This window comes from Ciconia boyciana, chromosome 19 (assembly GCF_034638445.1).
Source record: "Ciconia boyciana chromosome 19, ASM3463844v1, whole genome shotgun sequence".
In the NCBI taxonomy this organism is placed as follows: domain Eukaryota; kingdom Metazoa; phylum Chordata; class Aves; order Ciconiiformes; family Ciconiidae; genus Ciconia; species Ciconia boyciana.
The window spans coordinates 6389521-6416908 of NC_132952.1; the positions used below are offsets into that span (position 1 = coordinate 6389521).

The 27388-nt window shown below is 48.3% G+C and overlaps 1 protein-coding gene across 1 annotated transcript in view; it reads right to left on the reverse strand.

Annotated features, from left to right (window-relative positions):
* The window catches only part of ACAP3 (ArfGAP with coiled-coil, ankyrin repeat and PH domains 3), a 108952-nt gene that overhangs the window by 29515 nt on the left and 52049 nt on the right, over window positions 1-27388 (reverse strand). Inside the window, exons 5-10 of the mRNA XM_072883607.1 lie at window positions 14484-14542; window positions 11196-11379; window positions 5484-5528; window positions 4936-5031; window positions 4521-4595; window positions 3149-3160 (exon numbers count right to left, since the gene is read on the reverse strand). Coding sequence (XP_072739708.1) covers window positions 3149-3160; window positions 4521-4595; window positions 4936-5031; window positions 5484-5528; window positions 11196-11379; window positions 14484-14542 — 471 coding nt within the window. The remainder of the gene's footprint in view (window positions 1-3148; window positions 3161-4520; window positions 4596-4935; window positions 5032-5483; window positions 5529-11195; window positions 11380-14483; window positions 14543-27388) is intronic.

Below are 27388 nucleotides of genomic sequence, written 5' to 3' on the forward strand. Positions count from 1 at the left end.
GTCACATCAGCAAGCAAGGTCCTACAGGCACAATCCTTGCTCCCCCAGGGAAAAGTGCCCTCTAAACTTTCTCCCCAAGTCAAACCAACCCTGCAGGAGTCTCCTTACCAGGAGGTATTCAAGCCTGCCGAAAATCTTCATGATGCCAGCTGCAAGGGAGGTTTTGCTGCTCTTGCCTAGAGAGCAGGGAGCAGCTCTGTGTCCTCCCTCTCTCTCTCTCTGTTCGCTCTCTAGAGCAGCATCTCTGCTAAGCACCGTGGGCTGGCAGGGAAGGAGGGATTTCTTTTTCAGCCCCTTCTCCTTTATCCCTCCTACTCCTTTTTGGGAAGCTTTAAGCTCTGCCGTTGGCTCCTCTCAAAGCAAGGGGCACCCGGGGAAGGAAGTCTGCTGGCCTCTGGGGACCACCTGCTTACCCCCTCCTCATGCCTCCTATTCACAGTCAATCAGCTTAGAGCAAGGGCTAATTATCATACAGCTGTCATGGAGGCACAGAAGGGAGTGGGAGAAGCCAGGCAACACAGAGCAAAGTTGACAGGATGATGCTCACCGAATGCCTCCCTGGCCTTAACAGAGCCAGGCTTGTCTGCCTTCAGCAGGGTCGGCTTCCCCCCGCTTCCTGGAGCAGAGCCACCCTTTGGCCAGTAATTCCACCCCTGCTCCACTGCAGCCACAGAAATCGGGGTGCTGAAGTGCCATATGGCCCCTAGTCTGTTATCTACCAGCTGGACTAAATGAGGCGGAGAGCTCTGCCTTGGCACTCCATCCTCTTCCCATGCAAACAGGCAACAGAAGCACAACTCCTTCTCCTGCTACTCCGGACCGGGGAACAGGCATGAGGCTGCAAAGGAGCTTTTATATAGCCCTGTATTCTTCCACCTTCAGAGAGTGGCCTGTCAGTTTTGGTGCCGTGGAAGGATTCAGGCAGGTCAGGATCTGCGAGGGAGGACTGGTTTAAATGTTACTGTTTCTCTCCTCATTTTCCATTGGAAAAAATTCCTAGGTCTGTGTGTTCCAGTGCTAAGTTCTCCAAAATTTTTCTCCTAAGTGGTCCAACCTACACCAGGCCCTGCGTGTCTTTGTGCATCATTCTGAAGCAACTCAGCCTACCTAAAAACATACAAACTCATTACATGTGTGGTTTAAGACAGTTTAGTTCAACACACAAGAGAAATACGTGGGAAGCTACAAGACTATCTCCTCAGCTTTTGCAGAAACGTATTCCATACTGCAGTCCTTGCACACATGCATCCCACACGCACTCAGAAGAAAGGCTCCCCCAGCCTTCATGCTGAAACTCTCCTCTCTCTTTGCACAACAGGAGGATAACTCAAATATTTATTGTAGCCCATAAAAAGTGAGATTCTTCCTTTCCTCCTGCTGATTTTATTGGAACCCTTTTTGTATAAGTGAGCATTATTTTCATATGATGTGTGAAGCTGCAAATGGAGCTCTCTTTAAGGTTCTGGAGCTGGGAAGGCAGAGGGGGCAGTGGTTAAAATGACAGCTTGAAATGATAGCTGCCTTAGGAATCTGCCCCAAAGGTGGCAGGGGTTCCGTGAGGGAAGATGGGGAACGGGTGGCATAGGAAAAAGGCACCTGAATTCCAGTATCAAAGAAAATAGTCAAGATTTGTGCTGAGTTTTTCTCTCCTACCAAATTTATTTTAATTAAAACAATAACAAAACAAAATGCCACAGACCACTTCCTCAGGAACTTGGCTCTTAGAAGGCTGCCCTCCATGCCTCAAAGCTGCCCAAAGACAATTCAATGAGCAAGGCCCTATCTTCAGAATCTGCACAGCTCCCCCACCCCAAGAACACTTCAAAATGTATTATTTAAACTGGATTCCCTCCCTTTCTGTCATGCCTTAGCAGGCTGTTCGGGAAGACACTGTGTTGAGGAAAAAAGGATACTTCTGCCACTCCTCTCTAATAAAGCGCAACTAAATCTCCAAATTTTTCAAGAGACCAGAGGGTATTCTGGGCTCAGCATGAAGATATATATTCAAAATACGTGCCGTGCTCCCTTTGGAGATGGCGAGATGCTCACCAGATGCAGAGTGCCATGCTCCATTGCAAAGGGAGGAGCAACACTGACTCAGGGTAGCTGAAAAGCAGTCTCTTAACGTTTCCAGGCAGGAAGCTTTAAATCCTAAATTGCAGTAGGGATGTTCAGCTCTCTTACAAGGTTATGCACAGAAAGAGCGGCAGCTCTGTGCATATGTATCCTGATGAAGAGAATTGCTCGTTCTCCCTCTTGGAACCTGACCTCTACTTCCCCTGCTAGTCCAGTCAGCAAGGCCACGTAAAGAGATTTAACTGAAATGCACTGTGCTAGAGAGATTTTCCATGTTCCCTCGAATGAAGTCATCACTCCAGCAGAATCCCAGGGGAACTGAGAGTTCACAAATGGATTTACCCCTCCCTCAGAACACTTAACCAAAGGGAGCATATGCACAGGCTGATTCACAGGGAATGTCTGTCATTAGCTTTCAAATCTGGTTACGTTTCCATTTCATGGGTTATGACATTTTTGAGAGAGAGCATTAGAAAGAAAACAGCAGCCACTTAGATTCCTCCTGTTGAGAAGTATTGATCCACACAAGTGCCTACCAGATACGGACTCCTTAGCAATTCCTACTCAGGGCTTGGCTCATGAACAGCTATTTCTCAGGGCTCTCTGAAATCCCCTCTTACTGTGCCCACAGAGCATGAGAGTGTGTGTGTGTGTGTGTATGCTGAAAGTCCACCAACACCCTCTGTTATGAGCCCGTGCAGCCAATTCACCTCCCACCAGACCCGTGGTCCTCAAAGGCTGCTAGGCACCAAACACGCATTAAGTGCCAGCCAAGTACTGCTGCCCCTGCAATACTGAACTCCCAGTCAAGACTGACCACCATACAGAGTAGAGGGAACTGAAATCTTATTTTAGCACAGGACTGAAAACAACTTTGATGAGGATGAAACCAAACTCACTTGAAGCTGGGCTTTAAGATTCCATCTTCAGTATTCAGGTTACAGCACTAATGCTATGGCAAGGTTTCTTTGTTTTGTTTTCAAAAGCAGGACTTAGTAAATATCCAGAGCGGCCAAGTGCTAATTCTGAGCAATGAAGATGCCAGAAGAAGGAAATACATGTGGGTACTCACCTGCAGGAGGGTCTGCAGGGGCAGGTCAGCAATCCACGAAGAAGAGAAGGAACAGGAAAAAAGAAAAAAAATTAGTTGATGTTTCTACAAGCCTCAGATTTGGAATCATTCCCAGATGAATGGTCTGGAAAATCAGAACTCATGTTAACCGAAGATGCTTCCCTAGTGAAGGCTCAGACTTGTTTGATAATAAACTATATTATCTTGCCAGTTCATGGTGGTTACTCCCATTACAGCAGGTGAGAGCACACACACAGTGGGTTACCATAGCTCAGCTGAAAACAACAGCTTGCTCAGCCATAGCAGCTCTATTGCTTGGGTCCCCACGAACCTTTCCAAAGTTATGCTGCTCAAGGCTGTAGCCATATCATGTCACAGGAGCTAAGCAAGAATAATCTGAAGTGCGGTTTGGAGCAGACTTGCATGAAAGAAGTTCACTGCAGCACACCCCTCTCTCAACAGCAGTACAGAGTCCTGCTCTCTCTCCCCCACAACACATTAACATCACTTCGGTACAGTGTGAGTTCCATATGAATGACGAAAAGGCCCTGCAGCAAGTCCTGTCTATGGGTAGCAAAGGAGCGCATCCACTCATTCATCTGCTGGATGATTGAACAGGGACTCTGGCCATCTGGTTGGGCCGGGCACTCCGGCATGCTGCCATACTGCTGCCTCACCATGGGGTAAGGCAGTGAGAGGTGTCAGAAGGGACATGCTAATACTGCAGTAGCTGGAGATCATAGGGTTTGCCAGACAAAAGCTAGCTTGCTCAGCCAGAGGAAGGATGAGAGACTGGGGGAGAAAAGACGAGAAAGAGACAGAGAGAGAGACAGAGAGAGAGAGAAAGAAAAAAAGGTGGGAGAAAAGTGTTCTAACCTCCCCCCAAAAGCAGCTCTGCTATGCAGTCAAGTTGTTTTCACAGGCGATTACAAACAACTACATCCACTCCTCTATCTCAGAGCCATTTATAGAACATGAACCTTTAAATCTTCCCACATCCTCAGTAGCAAAGAGGGAGACAAAGCATAGAAGGAAGGCTTGCTCAGAGGCAGAGCAGGTCAGTGGCAGAGCTGGGAAAACAACCCAGGTGCCCTGACCCATGGGGTCCTCCCTGTGTCCCTCTCCCTTGTGTCCTCAGATGCGTCAGTAGCTGAACGCCCTGCATTTGATCAGGCCTGCCTAATAGCTAGACCTCCCAGCATCCACAAGGTTATTACTCTCATCTCAACAATTGCTGCTGCTACTGCTGCAGGCTGTGAAGGAGTAACCCAGCAAGGCCCCTTGTCAGATGGCAGTTGCCACTGTGTGATTCAGACAACTGCACTGATTGAGAGAAGTGCTGCTTGGACCCAGCTGCAGCCCCAGGACTCACCCTCTGCTGTATCAGCGCATGCTTGTGCTCCATCTCCCTCTTCTCCACTGCAGAATCAATCACTAGCTGGTCCAGCTAAAGGCAGGCAGGAGAACACCAGGTATAAAAGTCAGGAAGGTTTATGAGCCACTGTCCATCTCTGCTTCCCTGCTCTGGGATTACACCAGCCCCACCTAACATGAGAAGTCCCCACAAGAGGGGAAAAGGGCTGTGTTTGGGTGTGCACTGAAAGTAACCATAGCTTTTGGCTGCCACCCCATAGTGCAGCATGGCTTACTGAACATCCAACAAGCATGATGCTCTGACCACTCCCTGATTACCAAGTAATGGTAGCTGAATAGGAAAGAGGATGTCCTTTCAGGATAAAGGGGTGCAAACAAGCAGATTGAGTCAACCATATTCCCTGTCCCCTCACCTCTGTGGCTAGTTTCTTCATGTAGGGATCCAGTTCATGGAGAAGACTGTAGCCCTGCTGGAAAAAGGTGTACTGGGCATGCATGAAGGACAGCATCTGGGGAGGGAAACAACAGCAAGGTCAGAACAGGTTCTGGGACAAAGTGAGTGTGAAAAGTCCCTATCCTTTATTACCCACAAACAAGTCTCTTCAAGGTCTAACCCTTTCCCTTCCCAAAGCAATCTATCCATTAGATGCCTCTCCCTCTTCTCCTTTCTTCCTCTCACAAATCCTTCCACACTGTCAGGCAACCCCTGTTGTGAACACAAAGCAGTAAAAGCAGTGTCCTTCACCCCTGAAAGTCCCCTCCAGTTCTGGCCTGCGGAGTGTCTTGCTGGTCCTTCATTCTCCCTTCTTGTTAGCATACCTGCAGCCCCCAGAGCAGTCCCAGACAGTATCTCCAGGGCAGACCGAGGAGTCGGTATGTCGACCCATGCAACCTGAAATGGAGAGGGCTGCCTTTCATTGAGTCACTGAGAGCAGCCACAGAAAACACAGAGAGCCCTTACCGCATCCAGTATTTCAAACTTCTTCTTGGCCTGCAGGACGTTGATCTGTGAAGGAATCAAGATAAGGCTCTCAGTATCAGCAGCATTAAGCAGTTTGGCATGGAGATCTAAGTATGAACAACTTGCTGCAATACCCCTAGCAGCAAACCACAAACTATTCAAGGACAGCTCCAAAAAGTTAGTTTCTGAAAAGACAGTTCTGGTGAGTTCCAGGTGGAATAAAAAGGGAAAGAGCACAGATGCATTTTCTGACCTGGGCTGCTACTGGTTAAGGTCACTGCTAGGTGTATGTCTGTATACAGGCCGACAACAGTGACCCCAGAGTGCAATCTGGTATCACATGAAGGAGATGTTTAATCAATCAGGTCACTGCTTTGATTTCACTTAGCAGGCTGAGCAGTACCACTGTAGTGTTATGGGTTTTTTCAGTAATTATAGTGAAGCCAGCCAGGAGATTGTGGTACCTGTGGGGGGCCTATGTTCTCAGTGTGCACATCCTTTGCACACCCATTTTTCTTGGAGAAAAGTGCATGGCTGACTGTCCCAGAGACCGTCACATCCCTTCCACACAGAAGCAGCAGCAGCTCAGGATTTCCTGTGCCAGCCCTGATGTGCTTGGGCTCCTGGGGTGGAAGAAGAGGCCCTCCAGCACATTCAGGCTTACACCTCTTCCTGGCCAGGGAAGAACTGCAGTACCTCTTGCAACAGCAAGATAGCATTGCTTTGGAGATGCCCCCTGCTACTGCAAAAGAACCAGTTTGGAGCATTTACTGTGAGGACAGGAGAGCCTGGCCATTCCTTGAGTCCTCCAGCAGGTGCTTAGCAGAGTGGTTGTAGAAGCTCATCTTCGACACCTCACAGTTCACTGCCTGCATCTTTGATCAGATAAGTTCCACTTAAAATCCCTACCATAAAACCTTGGGCACAATGCAGCAAGGTGCTACGCCCTGGTTCTTTCTCTCTCTCCAGTATTGTCCTATGCCACTGGGAAAATGACCCCTACGCTAACCCCTACTCCATGCAATTTCACAGTTACAGCACTTTTTGGAGCGAACAGCAATCTTTGCCCTGAAAGGAAGAACAGGAAGACTGGAATAACCAGGACTATGAGGTATGTAGCAAGGACAAGAAAGGTAGTACCTGTTCCTAATGTTCATCACTCTACCAGTGAGACTACAACCATCAGCATCTCTTGCAAATGGAGATAAAACTACTGCAAATCTCCTTTAACTGGGGACAAAAGCAAACTCTGTGAGACCTAGTACATTTCTCTGATATTGGGCCAAGGATCTGCAAGTGAAAAATATCCCTGAGATTTAAAAATAATTAAAAAAATAAATGTAAGAGGTTGAGAACTGACCCAGGAGAATATAATTTCAAAAGTAAAAAATGAATAGCACATAGTTACATAATAGCTTGCCCACAGACCCCACGAGCTACACTGGGACGTCTTACAAGTGCTGCAATTAGCACTGAAGAAACTGTCAAACGTAGCAGAAGGTTTCGACGGGGCTTCAGCTGTCAGCATCATGAATCATGTGTTACCATGACAGACAATTGGTTCCAGTGTGTTAATAACTCATTTATAAATTCAGCATCAGTTTGCTTAGAAGCACTATGCTTGCAATAACCGAACCTAAAACTAAGTAAAAGTTACCAAAGGGCAGCTTGCTGGCGCCTGTCACGGTTCTGCTTGGAACAGTACCCGTGAGGCACGCCACGGTCAGCCTCCTGCTTCTGTACTAAGCAACCTGGTCATCAGCTCCAGCAAGACAGGAGGGGAGACAAAGTAGTTCAGGTATATCCCCAGCCTCCTAGATCCCTCCTTTCTGCACCCAGTATGCTAGGTAAAAGAAAAAAGAAAAAAAGAAAAAGGACTGGAACTAGTAACCCTGCTTTACACCAACAGACAGTTTCACTTCACAGCAGTAGCTCCTCCTGGCCATGTATAGCCATAAAACAGCCACTATAATAATGGAAATGTGCTACATTACAGTGAAAAGTCTTACCCTGAACTGTGCTTTACTGGGTCCTGGTCCTTTTTGCTCTCTTCAAGGTGTGCGAGTAATCCCCGAGCTAACCGGAGAGGTCCCAGTTGACTGGAGGTTGGCAAATGTGACACCCATCTACAGTAAGGGCTGGAAGGAGGATCCGGGGGACTACAGGCCTGTCAGTCTGACCTCAGTGCCAGGGAAGGTTATGCAGCAGATCATCTTGAGTGCCATCATGGAGCACATACAGGACAACCAGGTGATCAGGCCCAGCCAGCATGTGCTTATGAAAGGCAGGTCTTGCTTGACTAACCTGATCTCCTTCTATGTCAAGGTGACCCACTTAGTGGATGAGGAAAAGGCTGTGGATGTTGTCTACCTAGATTTTAGTAAAGCCTTTGACATGGTTTCCCACAGCATTCTCCTGGAGAAACTGGCTGCTCATGGCTTGGACGGGTGTACTCTTTGCTGGGTAAAGAACTGGCTGGATGGCCAGGCCCAAAGAGTGGTGGTGAATGGAGTTTACTCCAGTTGGCAGCCGGTCACAAGTGGTGTTCCCCAGGGCTCTGTGTTGGGCCGGTTCTGTTTAATATCTTTATCAATGATCTGGACAAAGGGATTGAGTGCACCCTCAGTCAGTTTGCAGATGACACCAAGTTGTGTGGGAGTGTTGATCTGCCGGAGGGCAGGAAGGCTCTGCAGAGGGACCTGGACAGGCTGGATCAATGGGCTGGGGCCAATTGTACGAGGTTCAACAAGGCTCAGTGCTGGGTCCTGCCCTTGGGTCACAACAACCCCATGCAATGCTACAGGCTTGGGGAAGAGTGGCTGGAAAGCTGCCTGGTGGAAAAGGACCTGGGGCAGTTGGTCAACAGCCACCTGAAGATGAGCCAGCAGTGTGCCCAGGTGGCCAAGAAAGCCAATAGCATCCTGGCTTGTATCAGAAATAGCGTGGCCAGCAGGACTAGGGCAGTGATCGTGCCCCTGTACTCGGCACTGGTGAGGCCGCACCTCGAATGCTGTGTTCAGTGTTGGGCCCCTCACTCCAAGAGAGACATTGAGGGGCTGGAGCGTGTCCAGAGAAGGGCAACGGAGCTGGGGAAGGGTCTGGAGCACAAGGCTGATGGGGAGCGGCTGAGGGACCTGGGGTTGTTCAGCCTGGAGAAAAGGAGCTAAGAGGGGAGACCTCATCGCTCTCTACAACTGCCTGAAAGGAGGCTGGAGAGAGGTGGGGTCGGTCTCTTCTCCCAGGTCACAAGTGATAGGACGAGAGGAAATGGCCTCAAGTTGCACCAGGGGAGGTTTAGACTGGATATTAGGAAATTTTACTTCACTGAAAGGGTTGTCAAGCATTGGGACAGGCTGCCCAGGGAAGGGGTTGAGTCGCCATCCCTGGAGGGATTTAAGACATGTAGATGTGGTGCTTAGGGACATGGTTTAGTGGTGGACTTGGCAGTGCTGGGTTAACGGTTGGACCTGATGATCTTAAAGGTCTTTTGCAACCCAAACGATTCTATTCTATGATCCTTGAAGTTTGACCATGCCAATTTCAGGTCTGTTGACAAAGTCAAAGACAATGAAGATGAGTTCTACAAGATGTAAAAGGTGCAACAGATCCACAAGGGTCTGTCTCTCCGGAGGCTGGAGAGAAAACAGAGGATGCTGGTTGGAAGATTTTCTGCATCTAGCATTTGCATGAGGACCAGCTAGGACTTTTCTGCCAACACAGTGCCGTCCATAGCCGATTCCGCCATGGCAAATTCTGGGACTTGATTTTTGCTGTGAGCCAAGTTGTCCCTTTTCCCAGGTATCTGAGTTGGGATTTGTGGTGGGAGAGCTTAACTTACTGCAACTAGGATATAGTTTCAATTCATTATGAGGGCGTGCCCTTCAGTTGTGTGGACAGAGTTGGGAAAAGATCTCCTTTCAGATATAAAAGAATAAAATGGTAACTCTCATCACTATATCCTTAATTAAATACCAAAGGATGCCTGGACAAGTTCATGCCTATGCATTTCAAAACTGAGGGATTTAGACTGGTACTTTGCAGTGGACCAACAGGGAAATGTCCCCAGTATTGGATCAGCACATTAAAGGAACTCTTCCTCTTTGTCAGTGGGAGAAATGGAGGGAGCTTACTATAGTGTGACCTTGCCAGCAAATACAGTTGCAGTCATGTCTAAAATCCTAGATGCAAAAACTTGCAATCCTAAAGGAGGATCAGCGATATGCATGATTTATACCTTAAGGGGAAACCATTGCCTTTCTATCCACAGCTGCCAGAGCATGTGATATCAGAGACTACCTCATGATCAGACAGAACGTGTTGGCAGATGGTCTTAGTTCAGTGCTGCGGGAGTGACAGCTAGTGGAGACACACATGGATCAATATTAACACTGAATTTGTCTGCTTAATATACCCACTGCCTGAAAGGACAGACTTGACAGGAAGCCTATGAATGATTCAAAGAAAAATGCTTGACCATTCTGGGTACAGTAAGTGAATGTTCCTCCAGGAAATCTCCCACTGGGAAGAGAAATTCAGTTTAAGGCAGTGTGTTTAACTTCTCTTATGGAAAAAAAATGATTAAGATTTCCCTTCTCAGGTACTGTAGCATTTCTGGGAAGGAGAACATGTCACAGACATGAAGAGTCATGTCAGTACCATGCAAAGGCGTAAACATAGGTAAGCACACGTTCCCACACAGACTCATAGCATAATACAGGTTGGAAGGGACCTCCAGAAGTTATCTGTCCAATTGCCTGGGCAAAGCAAGACTGACTTCAGAGTTATAGGAAGGTGCTCAGAGCCTGGTCCTGTTGACTGTGAATCTCTTTGGGACCCTGTTCCAGTGCTGCATAACTCTGAAAACTTTTTTGCCTTATATTCAACTGGAATTTCCACTGTTGCAACATATGCATATGCAACATATGCACAGTGCACATACATATACGTACACACATACATCCATCCAGATGTGTATTTGCGCATGCACACACATCCATCTGGCGTTTCAGACAGGAACACAAGTATGCACACATGGATGTTTACATGTGCACACAGATCCAGACATTGGCCCTTAAGGACGTGTTCTACATGTAGGAGCAGACAATGATTTGCAGACAACACTTGACAGTGTTGTGTTCAATCTCTCACTTTTAGTAGTTTCATGACACTGTTTTGCCAGACTCTCCGGAGAGTTATAAAGATCAAAGCAGTAAGGATTTGGGGAAGAGCCTTCCCTCTCTTACACAGACATCCTGTGACTATTTCAAGCAGATGTGATCAGCTACAGAACTCACAGCCCCACCAGTGAAGGTCCTCTCATCCCAGCACAGCCTACTCTTTCATATAGACAGGCTGGATTATGCCAAAAGGCAGCTCAAAGAACCCTGGCACCTACTGCAGTTACAGGGCTTTGCTAAGCCATACATGGGTTCATAGTGGTACAACTACACCAGCGCCTGGAACTACAGCAAGCCTTGGTGGTTTCATGCTCCATCACACACCAGTCCTAAGGACTCCCTGCCCCAGGGGGCAGAGGGCAAAATGTCCAATGGATTAGGAATCCGGTACCCTTTTGAACCTGGATGTAAGACTACTTGCCCTCTCTCATCCTTCAGCTTCTTAATTCCCTACAGTAGATTATTTAGCAATTTGCCTGTGACGTCTTGTTCTGTAGTGGGAAATCCATTCAGAGCTGGGGGCACAGACACCAACCTGCAACACGTAGTCTAGGGCCAGATGACGGAAACACTTTCTGGTTATGGTCAAGGTGCCTGTTGCCTCCTCCACTTCATGGGGCTTGTGCCGAGGTGCCTGGGCGTTCTTCACCAGTGAAATCTCCATGTCCTCTCGCACCTTATCAAACTGCTTCTTGGTTTCCTTGAACTTCCGGACGTCACTGGAACCCGAAGAAGATGAGAAGGTGAGAATCATTGTTACAAAGCAGCCAGAACATTGCTGATACCAGCAGAGCAGGGAGAGGTGCAACCAGGTACACTATGATCACTCAGAGATCCTGCTCCAGATGCCCTTGGGATCCTAATCCACCCCACCAAGCTCCATCGCATCCAGCTGGACTGACTCCAGATTAACTCTAGACAGTCTTTCTTTAGAGGCAGTTGGCAAGGAAAGATATTGGACCTTACATACTGCTTTCAAAGCCTTAAGGAAATTCTCCAAGGACAGCATCCAGAAAGCCAGGCCAGATGGCATCTAGCCCTAAAGACAGTCCACAATTGCCCTCAGAATAAGTGGTGAGCAGAACATTTCAGAACCTACCTGTGAAAACACATGCTTCGTATTTCACTTTGTGAAAAGAGTAAAACCAGCTACTTTTCAAATTCAGAACAGGGCATTCAACTAGGGCAGCCCCAGGCCATTCATGTGCATCTCTAGCTGATTCTGTCTTGTATGACTAAAATCCAGACATTTGACTATTCTTTTCCCCTTTTGTAATAGGCACATTTATTAACATTTGCATTCAGAAATACATGATCCACAATATGAACTTTCAAAGTTTTATTTACACCTAGGGACCTCACATGGAATCAGGGGTCTGCTTTGCAGGGGCAAGGGGGAGGCTATAAAGGCATAGCAACAGGCAGGGGTTTTTGAGTTTGGTTGTTTAAACTAAATAGCAGGTACCATTCAGGCAGGACTTGATTTGAGTTGCATGACCACAAAGAAGTGAGGACAGCAATTCCTGAAGATCAGCTCTTACAAGGGGCCCTGGTTCCTCAGGAGTTGAAAGCAGCAATGCTGATTTACTGCAGCTGTAACATAAACACTTATTTTCTGTCCAGGGGAGCTCTGTTTACCTCAATTATAAGTTGTTGTAACTTAAACTTGTTAAAAACTGTTAGTAAATAAGTAGCATCCACTTATTCTTTGCCCTAGGGAAGATGAAGAGCCTCAGTTGAACATGACAGTAAATGCTGGTCTGCCCTGTGGCAAACTGTTTGAAGTTGCATATACTTATGTATGGATCAGCCTCTGGCCAAGAGAGTCTACCATGGGCAGGCACGGTAAGGATAAATGAAAATAGAGGTGACTGGATTACTGTTCTGGTGGTTGTTGCTTCTTCACATTGCCCTCAGTGCTCAGAGCTGCTGAGTTACATGGCCATCTAGCTCCATTCACAGGAAAACAACAGGGTCACTTTTTGCATTTTTCGGTCACTTGCAGCAAAGTGCTGTGGGGATTTTACATAGCTTTTGATCCAGCTTTGGAGAGAATGGCTTCTTCATCTGTACATATCCCCAGCAGAAAGGAGCAGGAGTTCAGAGGCATGTGAAATTCAGCTAGCTCTAAGCCAGGCTGCGGCAGCATGACTGCAACCTCAAGACTTAGCTAATAAACCCATCCTACTCGCGAGGTCTGTGCCTTGTAACATGCTAAGGCAGTCACAGAGCATTTGGCTACTCACAGCACAGGCAGGGCAAGCTGACCTCTCCTGTGTGTACCACCAAAATAAATCAGGTAAAGACCTTCAGGGCTTGAGACAGGGAGGGCAGGTTATAGGGTAAATATTGCCCTCTCACATATGTATGAATCACCACGCAACGGCACAGTTCCCATATTGTTCCTCTGTTCCCATCGTCAGCCAGGAAGTTGTAGATTGGCCGTAGGTGGATTATTCAAAATGGTCCCAAGCATAGAAACTATTTTCCAACCAAGGGCAGGAGGAATGCAAAGATCAAGGCACCAGGGCCTGCAAGCGCAGAGGTTGAGCAGTACAAGTGCAAAAAAGAGTAAGTTGCAAAGATGCCGAAAGGATGGCAGACCCAAAATTAAGGTAAAATTCCGCCTTCCGACTGCCAGCCTTAAGCAGATTAAATCTGAGCTCATCAGAGAAATGATTAGAGAGGAAGCGAGGGTAGGGTGAGTGCTAGGCAAGAAGATGGGGATGAGGAATGGGGGGGCAGCTAGGGACCCCCTCCCTCCATCAAACCACACAGCTGCTGAGGGATTCAGGCCATTACGGTTCCCATGGCAACCAGCTCCTGCTTAGCTGAAGGCCTCCGCTGCCTCTCTGACCTATATTCGGCTGACTTGGGATCCCGCGCTGCGCTAGGTACCCGCCCCAGGGAAAGAGGCACTCGGAGGCAACATGCTAATGCAGCAATGGCAGGGACAGCCTGATGAGAGACTTGATCAAAGGTACAGACTGTCCCCATTCAATTAACTTCCTGGGCCCAGTTCTTCTGCACCTCAGGGCTGCCATGTGCAAGTTAGCATCCTTTAATATGCAATATTCTGCATTGCTCACACCAGGGCATTGTAAACTTGCTTTCCATTAGCAAAGAACTCTGAACCAGCGGTCAAGCTCCAAGCTGAAGGCACAGTGATGATTAGCTGCTCCCTCCGCACAAGAAGGGCCCTCCTGTCTGTAAGTCTCATCTTCCAGACAGATGCTCAGGTTACTCCAGAAGAGCAGGGCTGCTGTAATTTCGCGTGACTAAGTATGTTGTGTGCAGAGCTAAGAACACAATGATTCTGCTGGACCCCAAAGTCATTTGGCAGCAAAGTTCTGCCCTTCTGCAAGCATGCACTGGTTTAAACTACTAATGAAACTCTGCATCGAACATAAGACAATGTAAGATGCAGAGCCAGCCCTGCTCTGCAGGGATCTGAACTCTAGGATGTGTTCAACCTAGAGGATCCGTGAGAAGCAGCAAAGATGGGCTCTGCAGATGAACTTTACCAGACTTTGGGATGATGCTCTGATCTGGAACTATGCTTCATGTCCAGCTTTAACTATGAGGTGGGAACAGGATGAAGACAGCTGGTTGACAACTGAGCAACCAAATGATAGCGTAGCAAGATGATAGCAACAGCCATCACACAAACCAGATCCTTTCCTCTGCCCTTCAGTGTCTCTTCTGCTCCAGGCAGAGCCTTCGGTAGTTATGTGGAGGTTGTAGTTCTGTTTCCAGTGCATAAAGGACAGGTGAAATGGAAGTTCAAGAAGCTGAAGACCAAACTGATAAGACAAGTACTCACTCTTTCACAAAATTGTGTAGCTGCTGCCGAACTGACCTCTGAGCCTGGTCAAACAGGATCTGAAAGAAAAAAGAGGGAAAAGAATATCAAATATTTTTGCAACATGGAAACATTGAGGAGTCAGAAAAACCATGAATGCTTTCTAGGGCCTTCAGTGTGAGGGACTCAGCATTAGTGGTGTCCATTACTCAATGGCTATCATAACGGATAACAACTTTTTTCTGTAGCTGCAGCACTCCCTTAAAAGTGCAGAATTCCTGCGCTGCAGGTTCCACAGCCTGCGCCAGGGCTCTGAATATCCCAACGAGACCTATGCCACCAACATACCTTCATAAGAGGAGTGTTTGTAGGAGCAGTTGCCTTCATAGTCCCCACTTTGAACTGTCTCTCCCGAGCCTCGAATTTCTCGTTTTGCCAGAGGAGGGCACTGTCACCTCAACACTACACCACTTAGGGAAGGAGAGGGGAACAATCGCTGAAGGTACACCACAGCCAGCCACACGCTGATGAACGTGGGCTGGAGGTCCAAGCATACGGTATAAAGAGATTTCATTCCTACAAGTCTTAAGTTTTACTCTCCTGTCTGTCCCTCACAAAAAAATGGTCCCAAGCCTATTACTCTACACCCTCTGCCCATCTCATCTCCAGCCCTCCCCATCTTCCTTTAAAAGATGTTCTCCCCCTACCCTCTCCAAGATGCCAAACAGCAGTGTCTGCTCAGCTCCCTCCCATCCATCTCTGACGAGCACGATTACGAATAACTCCATATTTCAGACATGCATCGAGATGACACAGCATTTTGGCTAATTGGGACCAGATGGACAGAGGCTCCCAGATCAGATAGGAACTGCAGCAGGAAGTACACATCATCCCGGGGTTACAGAGAAAAGCCATTGGCCACACCGCAGCTAGCAAGAGCAGCCCACAAAGAATGGACAGGGACCCCATTTCATTCCACCACCAGGAACACAAGGCCTGGGCACTGGCCCAAAACTTAATGATACCCTGAAACATCACAGTGCTGGGGTCTGGCATCGCTACAGCTGTTTGGCATGAGTAACCCTGGCTCATTTGCTCCAACTTAACACTGTGTCCTGAGCAGCCAGTTTAACCTAGAGAGGTCCTGGAACACACAATGGTAACTGTGTCTGTCTTCCTGAGGATGCAGTCACCAGGAGCAGCATTGCCCAACCCAGCACTTGGTCTTGCTTTGTCTCCCAAAATGACCAAGCCCTTTCAGGGGAGGCTGCCTGAGCCCACAGAGTGTGAGGGACTGTTCGGGACCCTTCTCACCCTGGGAGTGTGAGCCTGACACAGGACTTCATCAAGGCACCTTCCCTCAGCAAGCAGACTGTATGAAACCCTTTGGATTAAAACAAACAGCTTTTTCCAGTTTGCTTTTTTTCCCTTCGTCTTTGTGGCAAGCTTGGATTTCCAGTGGGAGTTTTTGACACCCACTGGAAATCCCTTGACACCCCACCCACCATCTCTCCTTTCCTTTTCTGGCCACCCTCTCTGCTTCACTACACAGTTCAGGTAAGACCCAGAAGTCGTGAGCACCTCTGGCCCTCCTGGCTTTTTCCAAGAGGCAGGAACAGTCGTCTTATACCAGACCATTTACGGTGCAAAAGAGCTGGCATTGCCTGAAGCAGCAGCTTTTTGTGAGAAGGTGGTGGGTTAACCTTGTCTGGCTGCCGGGTGCCCACCAAGCCACTCTCTCACCGCCCCTCCTCAGCAACACAAGGGGAGAAAATAAGATGAAAAAGTTCATGGGTTGAGATAAGTACAGGGAGATCACTCACCAGTCACCATCACAGGCAAAACCAGACTTGACTTGGGGAAGGTTGATTTAATAAAATGCCAATTAAAAATAGAGGAGTGAGATACGAGAACAAAACTAAAAACACCTCCCCCCACTGGAGCATGGTCTGCATTCCCAGCCTGAGCAGTGCTCTGTCCACGACACTAAGAGCTTGGCAGGCACCGCAGAGATCTGACATGTGACACATGCTCTGACATGGTCACAAGCTTTAACCTTCTCATGCCCCATAGTAATCTACTAGCAAAAGCACTTTGGTTCATTCCTGACCCTTCCTTCCAGTGCCACCAGACTCACACAGACACAGATGTCCTCCCTACCTAACATCTCCCACTAGGAGATAAGGAAGTCATGCTTTTGACACTACACAGGTGTACTATTCCAAACAGAATGCAAAGCATTCTGCCTAGAAGCAGCAGCGTTGGCTGCAGAGCCTCAAACACATTCATTATGTGTATTGCTGCAGCCAAGGAGAAAGCAAGAAACATGCCAGGACTAGCTGAGTATAAACAGCCATGAACAGCCTCTAAATATGAACAGATGCAAAGCAAGAGGGAAAGAAAGAGAACCCCAAGACCACCCAGCTTTGTGTTTTTACCAATGTAAATTATTTACCGCTCTTGGCATCCATTCGCTCTCTCCAACAGCGCTCCAAGAGGCATTGGCCTGCAACTTTTCCCATGGAGCAGCTTCCCCAAGTGATGTTTGGGCATTGACAATGCTTCCTTCCACTCATGATACCATGCAGGGATAGGCAAGCAGCAAGAAAGCCATTTGGTTCCCACCTGCACCTACACCTGGAAAGTTTCCATCATTGGCTTCCGCCAGGATGACAGATTTGCTTAGGATCAGGGAAAGGAAGGGACACTTATGTCGTACTCAGGACTGCAGACAAGTACCCTGGGACATTCCAGGGAAGAATGGATTCCAGGGTACACAAAAATCAAACCACACAGCTAAGGAACGGGGCTTCCTCAGCTTGATAAATAGCAAATCCGGGCTACTCAAAGCTTTGATGTAGACGGGAACCAGTGTGATTGAAGGTCTTCACAGAAATGAAGGCTGTTGCCTGTCGCGTGACGACAAGCAGATACCGCACCAGGCAGTGCTAGTGTGGAGCACCTACATCCACCTTACCATTCCTGTCTGGAAAAATCAGCTCCTAGCTGGTGCCCTAGGGTACCGCATTGAAAGAAGCAAGCAAAAAATCCGCTGAGCACTCAGTACACAGGGCAAACTGCGCAAGGTCCCAGGCCAGGCAGATAATCCTGGAAGTAGGATACTGTTCTTGCCCTTCTGTAGTAGTCAGAAAGGCTCTGCACACCAGCGTCTGCCTGGAAAAAGGCCAGATGCTTTGAGTAGCACAAGTGAAGCATTTACGGAAGGTCTCTACCTGCAACAGGGAGTCAGTCTCCCAGCAGAGCGCTTCCAGGCCTATGTGCAATGCTTTTCTCCTGCCACAGCATGGGCTTGTTCTCAGGCTGCCTAGGAAGCAGAATTAACTAAGGATTCAGTCCAGGTCTAAAAATCAGAGCTCATAAAACTGCTCCTTACTGAAACTGTTTACTGAGAGGAAATTGAACTCATGGTGATCACATAAGCAGTATTCCCATGCCTGTTGTACAGGGACATTTCTATGTGGAATTTTAATTTAAATATATCTGTATCAAAACAGGAGAACTGCACACACAAGGAAAACAGGCCATATACATCCATCTCCTGCTCTGTCAATACTCCTCTCCCTTGCTGCTGTTATTCAAGCACTGGGCCCCACACCACTGTGATGGTGCCCTTCCTTCAGCCTGCGCTGGTTCATACAGTGCAAGGCCGGGGCAGGGATTGCCAAGTGGTTTGTGAGGGGATACCAGATAATGAATATGCCTTTCCTGCCAGCAGCATCTCTGCTGAGAAGCATCTTATGATAATGGCATTACTTTTATCGCTGCTTCATTAATTTTGCCAGGCAAGAACACCAGGAGAATAGTTTCACGTGGGTCCTCCATTCAATTTTCAACACAAAATAAATAGAGTTTTAAAAGCTAGAGTTTCAAATATAAAATCATCCCTTGGCTTTTTCTCCTTTCCCAGACATACTTGGAACAAATCATTTGTTTTAACATTTTCCAGACCAAATATCACCCCACCCTCTCTCTTCGCTTCCACCAAGACATGAGGAGTCCAGCCTATGACTCACACACATCTGTGCCTGAGGAGGGTCAGCCTGGAAGAAGGGAGTTAACACAGCTCTCACCCAACAGCAGCGAAAGGCTAGATCCTACATTCCACTTTCCCAGCATGGGCTTCTGAGGCAGCGGGATAAATCCAAACCTGTGTTTGACAGGGGGCTTAGGAATTTCATGCCCGCAAGAAATGAAAGCAAGTTCAGTGGCCCAGGATGTTATTCCTGGAACTGCAAGTCTAAAATCAAGATACAGGACATCAGAGATCCAAAGGGATGCCTCTGCTACAGCACTCCCACATGACTCCCAGCAGAGCTTACAAGAGAAGGGGAGATCCCACCAGGCTCCAAAGCAAAGCAGAAGCTTAAAAGTGAGATTGCCTGGCTGTGGGCTGCTTCTCTCAGCACTTACATGCATGAAGTTCAGCAGTAGGACATCACAGCCGCACATGGGAATAGTGCTTGAGTAGAGATTAAAGGTAGGCAATGGCATTTGTGGTGGGAATTTGTCGGGGAGCAGCAGAGGCCATCGGACCAGGAGCTGAGAGGGGATAATGCAGCTGGCAGGGCAGGGGCCTCACCAGCCAAGGCTCCACCCCACCACACCACAAAAGCAGGGCAGGTCCAGAGATGGTGGCCAGATTCAATCAAAAGCCCAGATCATCAGGTAAGTTTGTGGTCATGAGGCAGGTCCGAGGCCAAGCTGGGAAGTGGGTCCACATATCGGGGTCAGGCCCAGAGATTACCAGGCAGATCCACAGTGACAAGGCAGGTCCAGCATCAAGCTAGAAAAATCCATCTGTAAGTTGGGAGCACCAGGGTCCATAGCTGGGTATAGCTGAGCTAGAGACCTGTGCTCCTACAGCACAGCTCAAACCAAGACTGAAGGCCCCAGGTGGAGCTTAAATGGAGTGCCTGGGCCCACGGGTGGAGGGTGTGGGTCCCAGGTGAAGCTGGTCAGGGCCATTAAGGTCTATTAGTGCAGTGAGAGCCATAGCCCGAGATGAGATCAAGATCACTAAGCGAATCAGCCATTCTCCTGCAACAACTGGCCCCAGCTGATGAGATGGAGGGTGTGGAGCTTCCTCTGCAGCTGCCTGACATACGGGCAAAGGCAGCTCTCCCTTCTCCAGCTCCACCAATTCACCACCCCAGCCACAGCGGTCATGAGCTGGATGAGTCACATCTCTGTGCTTATCTCCCTCATGGCCACTCTGGAGGCCTCGTTCTCACCGACGTCCCCAGAAACAGTCTGGGGACTGGTTTATGTTGCATTTAAATAAGGGTTGGTTGTCTGGCGGCCTGGGAATCAGAGCCTGATCCTTTTATCCGGTCTCAGGAATCCTGTCCCATCAGCAGTCTCCCAAACCGGGGTCACTGCAGTGTCTGTGAGAGAGGGAGGCAGCTACAGCCAGGCCGGCGGCGCTGGCCCATCGGGTACAGGGCTGCCCACACGTGATTCTGTCGGCTATCTCTGAGCATCTGCTGGGGAACAAAAGTGACCCCCTCACCCTGGCCTGCAGAAGGTGATCATCCATAATCTTTATGTCAGCCTTCCTGTCAGACACCCTGCTCCCCAAAGATGGCCCATTCTGCCGATAAGCCCCTTCTCAAACACAGCACCGTTAGGACTGCAGTGGCTTTGGCAGTCTGTCCTGGCCTCTCCACCTCTTCCTCTTCTCTTCAACTACCTGTCCTGCTGCAGAGTTCCAAAGAGGTTTTCCAAGACCCAGGTGCTCCCTTGTTATACGGCATGTCTATCCAAGCTGAGGTCAGGGTGTGCCTGACAGAGCTTTGGAAAGAGCATGTCAATACCACTGCAGCTGCTCAAATAACAAAATAAAACTCAGCAATGTCAGCATACTGTACATTTTCCCCCGATTTCGCATTCCTGCAGTTTACTTCTCTTTCATTGCAGCTTCTAGCAGCTGAATATAGTAACCTAAGGGGCTGGAGGGCCAGGTAGAATTCAAGCATCCTTTGTTTGGCAGGAGATGCTTAAATTACTTTTATTCCTGTCTGGCTATATGATTTGGTCCTACATCTCCTGAGCAATGGCTCACCAGATAAATGCCACCCATGAACAGCATTCCATCTGTGATGCCTTTGTAATACAGCTCACTTGAGGATTTGTGCTCTGGAAAACAAGCCGACAATACTACTTCTGTTATGCATGTCGGATGTCAATGCCGTCTGAGGCTAACTACTGAACAGAGCTGAAGCTGAGTCTCTCTCACAAAAGGCTCAAGAGCTCCAGTTTGTGCTTAGGTCAAAGGACATTTGTTCCTGCCCCTTACGTATTATTGAAGCTGCTTCTCTCCCCTAACTAGAAAGTGGACATCCTAAGGTATTCTAGAAACTGACAAAAACCTAGCCTTTCTGAAACCCTGAATGCAGCACTGAGCTTGTCTTAACTGCTAGACTGGTATCAAACTTCAAGGGCAGCAGCTCACTGAAGTCTTTTGGACTAGTAGAACATCATTGCACTGGGACACAATGGCGAAAACTGTGTAGCCATGAGATGACAGAAAACATCTCCCCTGTCAGATGGTAATTCTGCATCCACAAATGATATCCCTTACTGTGGCAGCTTAATGCACCTGGACCTTTCCCAAAGTGCTGTCAGAAAATGCAGGTGGTCCACCCAACTCTGGAGAATACACAGCTTAGAAGCACTCTTCACTTTCACCTCCTTCTTCCTTTCCCCTGAACTCCACCACTACCCTCCACCCATGACATCTGCCATCTGCCTCACTGACTCATCACAGCTTGGGTGGCTTTTCTTCTTGTCAGCAGGAAATGCTTCCCGGCTCGCTCAGCATCGCTAAATCTCCCCTGCAAGCTGCTACTGCTCCTGCTGGAGGACTCCTGCGACGTAGCTACAGTGATTTGTGGCAGAGAGGAAAGCTTAGGACCCAATGAAGCTCAACACAGCGCTGTCTGGAGTAGTACTGATGAGGGCAATGTTAATGTTACATCTTCTGAGCTGGAAAATACCTGGTGCTGCTGAAAATGCACTTAAGGGGCTTAGCCAGAGTAATCCTATCACAACAGCACTTTCACTTGCAACCTTTCACTTTTCTTATATTTCTGATCACATAGAGAGAGGGAACTGCATGGGAAGGAGCCTTGATGTGTAAAAGTGAAAAGGTTGTGCTGCAGATCCTGGTATTTCCTTCCAAGACATGTGTAGGGCAATAGGCCGGTGGGAAAACTGCCTCCCACTCTTTGACAGAGCCAGGGATTATTGCATCCCCACATTCACTGCCTCCTGCCCTTGTATAACCTGGAGCCTCCCCTTCCCTAGTGCCTTGGAAGTGGACGCTGACGGCTTTGAACTATCCATAAGTTGTACCTCTCTTAATCTGGACAGCTAGTCAGCACCAAGAGTTGGCATGGAGCACAGCCAGTTGTGTCTGCTTTAAAAGTCTATGGAGAGGATTACCCTGACTTCACAAGTGCTGATTAGGTACATGACTGCAGCAGAAAGAACTGCACCTAAAAGCAGCCCAGGGAACTCTGACCTAATCAGAAGTTTTGGGGGGAACAAAATCCACTTCAAGTCTAGGCTTTAACAGTCTTTGGCAATGGGGTGAAAAAAAACCTTGAGCTTCTGCACTGCTGTAATTCCAAACACCATTGCCTAGTGTCAGTGTAAATCCAATAGCCCGTAATTGTCAGCTACAGCTCTAGAACTGATGGCAACTTTGCGCTCCTTTACCTGCGGGATACCTTGTTACACTCACGTACTTAATTACATTCATCAGATTCTGTAAAAAGAGGGCAAGGTTGTTTTCTCACATGTAATGGTCTGGCAGATTGCTATGCCTTTCAACCTGTTTTGTGTTTTAGGGAGGGTGATAAGGAGGCAGGAAGGAGGCAAGCAAACAAACACACAGGTTTTGGAGCTGACAGCACAGCATCTGTCTGCAGACAAGCCAGGAGCATTTCCAGTACAGAAGAGCTTAGCAAGCCACAGTCAAAATTTATTCACTGCAGTGTGGTATGTAGTGAGGAGGGGGGCTCACAGGGGAGACTTCAGGCCCTCGAGCAAAATTCCAGTTCATGCCACTCAGGCTGATGTGAAAGGAAATGGTTCACTGGCAAGCTGTGCAGGAAGGTTGCTGCAAGGCTCTGGCATCCCTGCCTGCCACCCGCTCCTCAGAGGTCTCACAGAGGTAGCTGGGAACTCGTTCCCTGTCATGGATCACGCACCTCTAACCAGCGCCTGGAAGCTCGTCTGACGAGGCGATGCGACACAGCATCCTCCACCCAGTTCAGCTGTGCCCCACGCTGCAAAGACTGCACTTGGCAGAGAACGGGCAGGGAGTTTCTGCAGAATGTCAGCTCATTCTGTGCTGAGGCAAAGGCTCCTGGCAGGCAGGGTAGTGATAGAACAGAACAGTACAAATAATGGGACAGCCCATAACATTTAGTGGAGAGAAGTGCTCTGGGATATTTAAGTGTTTACACAGTGAGGGGAAGACCCCTCACTCCCTCAGGATCTCAGGTACAAGGAATTGTTTAGTACAAGGGTTGTTCAGCCTGGAGAAAAGGAGGCTGAGGGGAGACCTCATCGCTCTCTACAACTGCCTGAAAGGAGGCTGGAGAGAGGTGGGGTCGGTCTCTTCTCCCAGGTCACAAGTGACAGGACGAGAGGAAATGGCCTCAAGTTGCGCCAGGGGAGGTTTAGACTGGACATTAGGAAATTTTACTTCACGGAAAGGGTTGTCCAGCATTGGGACAGGCTGCCCAGGGAAGGGGTTGAGTCGCCATCCCTGGAAGTATTTAAAAGCCGTTTGGATGAGGTGCTTAGGGACAGGGTGTAGTGGGGGGCTTGGCAGTGTTAGGTTTACAGTTGGACTCGACGATCTTAAAGGGCTTTTCCAACCTATACGATTCTGTGATTCTGTGAATTTTTCAGCAGTAAGATTTCATTTTCACTCGGGGATAGGAAGTGCAAGCTCACACTGCAAAAGTGTCCAAGTGCCTCAGTTTCACTGAGTCCAGCGGTACTTGGAGAACTAAATACCTCTGAGACCCTGCACCTCTGCCCTGCTTGTGTTTGGTAAAGAGCCAATTACCCTAAACACTGTATTTTTACAAGTACTGGAGGTAATAGCTGATGCTTTTAAATTCTTAGCACAATTGACAACTGCAGGACTCCTAGAGTCAATAGGGAAAGGTGGGGCATTTTGCTTTCGGAACATGGGGAAGAGTCACAGTCATTTCTCATCAGGTATTTTCCTCCTGCATGAACTGAAATTTTGGGTCTAGGATGCCTGAAGCTGGGGACCCTTATCCCTTAGATTTGTAATGTAGCGTTAGTACAACTGAGAATCAGACCACTGAATTGCTGTTAGAAAAGATGAGTACAGGAATTCGGCAGACCTACACACTTCCGTGGTTGTTAGGAGAGGGAAATGACAGCCCCCTAAAGCAAAATGCAATATTTTGCTTTATTGCTTGATCTCAACCAAGAGAAATACATGCACAGCATCCTGCCTTGAGTCTGACTCCGAGGTGACAGCAGCCAGCAGAACCTCCGGCTTTTGTGCCGATGCTGCTACCGACATCTGCAGCTGCAGCGATGCCTCAAGAGGTCAGCATTGTAACATCAGTAGGAAGCTCTTTTTCAAGCCACCAAGCATACGTTTCTGAACAGAATATCCTAGGAAGCCAATTGCTCAAGACGTTGGAAGGCCGTTTTTCCTAGAGCAGCAAGCAAAATCAGCCTCCAGGCTAAGCAGTTGGCATGTTACAGAAACACGTCCTCTGGGGCTGCTAGGGCCGTACCATTCTCCAGCTCACCAGTCAAATCAAACACAACCAGCTACAGACATTAGTTCCTTGACCTCTTACTCAATCAGCATTACCTACGTCAGTTTGTCTGAGCCATCTAACCTTTCCTGTCTCCCCTACAAAGCCATCCCCAGTAAAGCAGCTGCCCAAGCAAGCCATGTTAGGCAGTAAACATGGCCAGCCAAAGCCAGGAGCCCAAACTTCTTAAATAGTTAATGGGGAGAGGCAGTCACCTCCAGAGGACAGTTCAGGGAAGCCTTAGCTTCATTAACCTTTTCAGCCAGCACAAGCTAGCACTGCGGTCAAAGAGTTTGCTGTGTTTGTGTGGTTGCACTGTAAAATGGCTTTAACTAGCTAAAAACCCAGCTAGTCTGGACACAGACCAGTGCCCTCTGCAGCTGTATGACTCCCTGAGCCAGCACTACGGAGGGATGACAAGGGTGCTGGAAAAAAGTTAAAAATGGAGAGAAGGCAAGAGGGGTGGCAGGACTGCGTCTCTCTGTGGTACGGCCAGTCTGTGCTGGCTGGAAGAGGTCATGAAACTGCTTAGACTAAAGCAGCTCCTGAGGGAACCCGGTCTCCTAACTGGGAACTAACCCAGAAGGTGTGAGTGCTTGCTGCATGTGGTTCTGCAAGGGTCAAACAGCTTTATAATCTGGTTGCTTTCATTTCCCTCACCAAGCCAAAGCAAGAAGCACAGATCTGAATGGGGAAGGGACAAGGCAGAATTGCTCCCTGCACTGTTTGCTAAGCAGCCTGCTGACCATGGCTGAAATCCTCCCCAGACACGGTCCCCCATGGAGCAGTGCTGCTCTCTCACAGCAGGTTCTACTCCAATTTCATTGTCAGAGAGGGGCCCAACACTATTTCCAGTTATATCAGTGTAATCTCCTAGAATTCTGTGTGGCTGAACAGAATTTGAATCCCAGCACCTTTAATCTCAGTATTAAACCTGTCCCCTTTTCCCTCTGTCTACCCTTCCTTGGTTTCATCCCTTTCTACAGCTTGGGCAAAAATTCCATTACCTGAGGTATTGATTCATCTTTCTGACGATCCTGGTATTTACCTGGCACAAATTAGCAGAGCTTCTGTTAGTCATTAGGCTGTGTGTCCTCCCAATAGCCCCTCAGAGACAGGAAAGCACTTGAAATGCCTTTTGCAGATATGGAAGCTGAGACATAAACGTACAATAGCCCAGATCCATAAAGGTACTGAGGTTTTTAACTTCTATGCATGCTTTGACATGAGTAAGGCATTAGCCCAAATGCACGTGGCTAAGAGCACAAAAAAAGGCAGAGGACACTGACTCCAGCTCTTCTGAACTCAGCTCTCTCTTTTGGCATCTGTCCTCTAAGGCTGCTTTAATGTTTTTTCCTCCTTGTGCATTAAAGGAAGGTGGGAATGCTCTGGACCTCAGTGTGTTCATCTTCTACATTCAAGCGGGTTTTACGCTTGGATTTTACTGAACTAGAATCGGGACATCTCTGGGCCCCGTGCTCTAGCAATAAAATTATAAAACAAGCTTTTCCAACCGATTTTTTGGGGATATTTTCCCTTCTTTTTAACTTGTTCCAGTTGTACATACTGTCCTGGACACATTCCTAGAGTAAGCACTGACAACTGTTTCATAGCTGAGATCCTCAGACACGGATGAGCCAAGATACACATACACACACACGCACAGGCACACACAAAGGAGACAGCAGAAGGCACTAAAAATAACAGCTAATTGCACAGCCGCGGAGAGGGCTCAAGATGCAGCAGTCATTCCAAAGCCATTTCCTGGAGAGGGACTCACACTGCTGCGCACCAAGGGAGGAGGGTACTCTCCAAAGGCTCGGGAGAGGGAGGATTTAAGCACGTTTCCCCTTGTGCATGCAGCTGCTGGTAGGGAAATACTGCCTTTTACAATCCCTGAGTCACATGCAGTGGGGAGCTCACCCCTGCTGACCAGGGTGGGGTGCATGGGAAGGGTTCTACCACATCAGCTGGGGATTTGACAGCTCTGGGAAGGGTCCTTCTGCTTATTAGCTGGCTGAGGCAAGAGCAATCCCAGAACTGCCACTTTTGGCAGAGACCAGGGATCCAGGGGAAGCTGCACAGCCTGCGTAGTGGAGCTTGCAGACAGCATTCTGCATCTAGAGGTTTGTGGCTGGGACTGTTTCCTCGTGGCTGGGCTGCACACACTCCTCAGCCCAGCCCCTATCAGTGCAGCTGTGATGTGATCCCTGGGCATAAAGGGGTAGCTTCTCAGGGGTTCATATGCTCCTTGGCAGAAAGGCTTTACATTTTCAGAGGCAATTTGAGCAGCATCAGAAAAATCAGGGTTTGACTCTCTCTGCTTTGACACAAACACACCTTTTCTCTGATGCTCACACTGGTTTATTCACTCTCTCCCAACCAACAACATTGCTGTACAGCTGTTTGACTGTTCCCAAATACTAACAGTCCTAGGAGAGCTGTGTGTACAGTACTTCTTTTCCCTGTCATTTTCTACTAGGAAACAGCCTTCCCACCCGCTTCATGAAATAATTAAATGGACTTGATGCAGCTCCTTCTCCAGCTGCACATGGTTAACTTGCATCCCAAAAGCAAGCATCGTGCCTAATGTACTTTGACAGGGGCATCGTGGTATAAAAGTGGGTCAGTCCAGTGCTAACACCCTGAAGCTTCCTTCACTTTAAAGCACTTGTGCTTTAAGCTCCTACTGAGTTACAGACTTAAAATTGCGGGTCTGGCATGGAGCCACCAAGCATGGAGCACCTTCCTCTTCTGTGAGGTTTACGGATGCCATGGCTGGATGTCTGGAATGGAGAAAGGGCAGATTCTAACTCCTTGGGCTCTGTTAGTGAGATACAGTCAGCTCAGGAGAATAGCCGTTGTCTGGGCATTTCCCTCCTTTCATCTCAGTGTACCATTAATATGTCCTGTGTTATCCTTAAACACAGAACTGCACACAACTCACTGAGTCTGCTCCTAGCACCAACTGAACAATGCAGTCCTTTCTGTTTGAGCCATTCACAGCCTTGCCGGTGTCCTAATGTCACAAATTTGAATGCCAAGCTTCAGGGTGTATTCCAAATCTGCAGCAACAAGGTTATACAT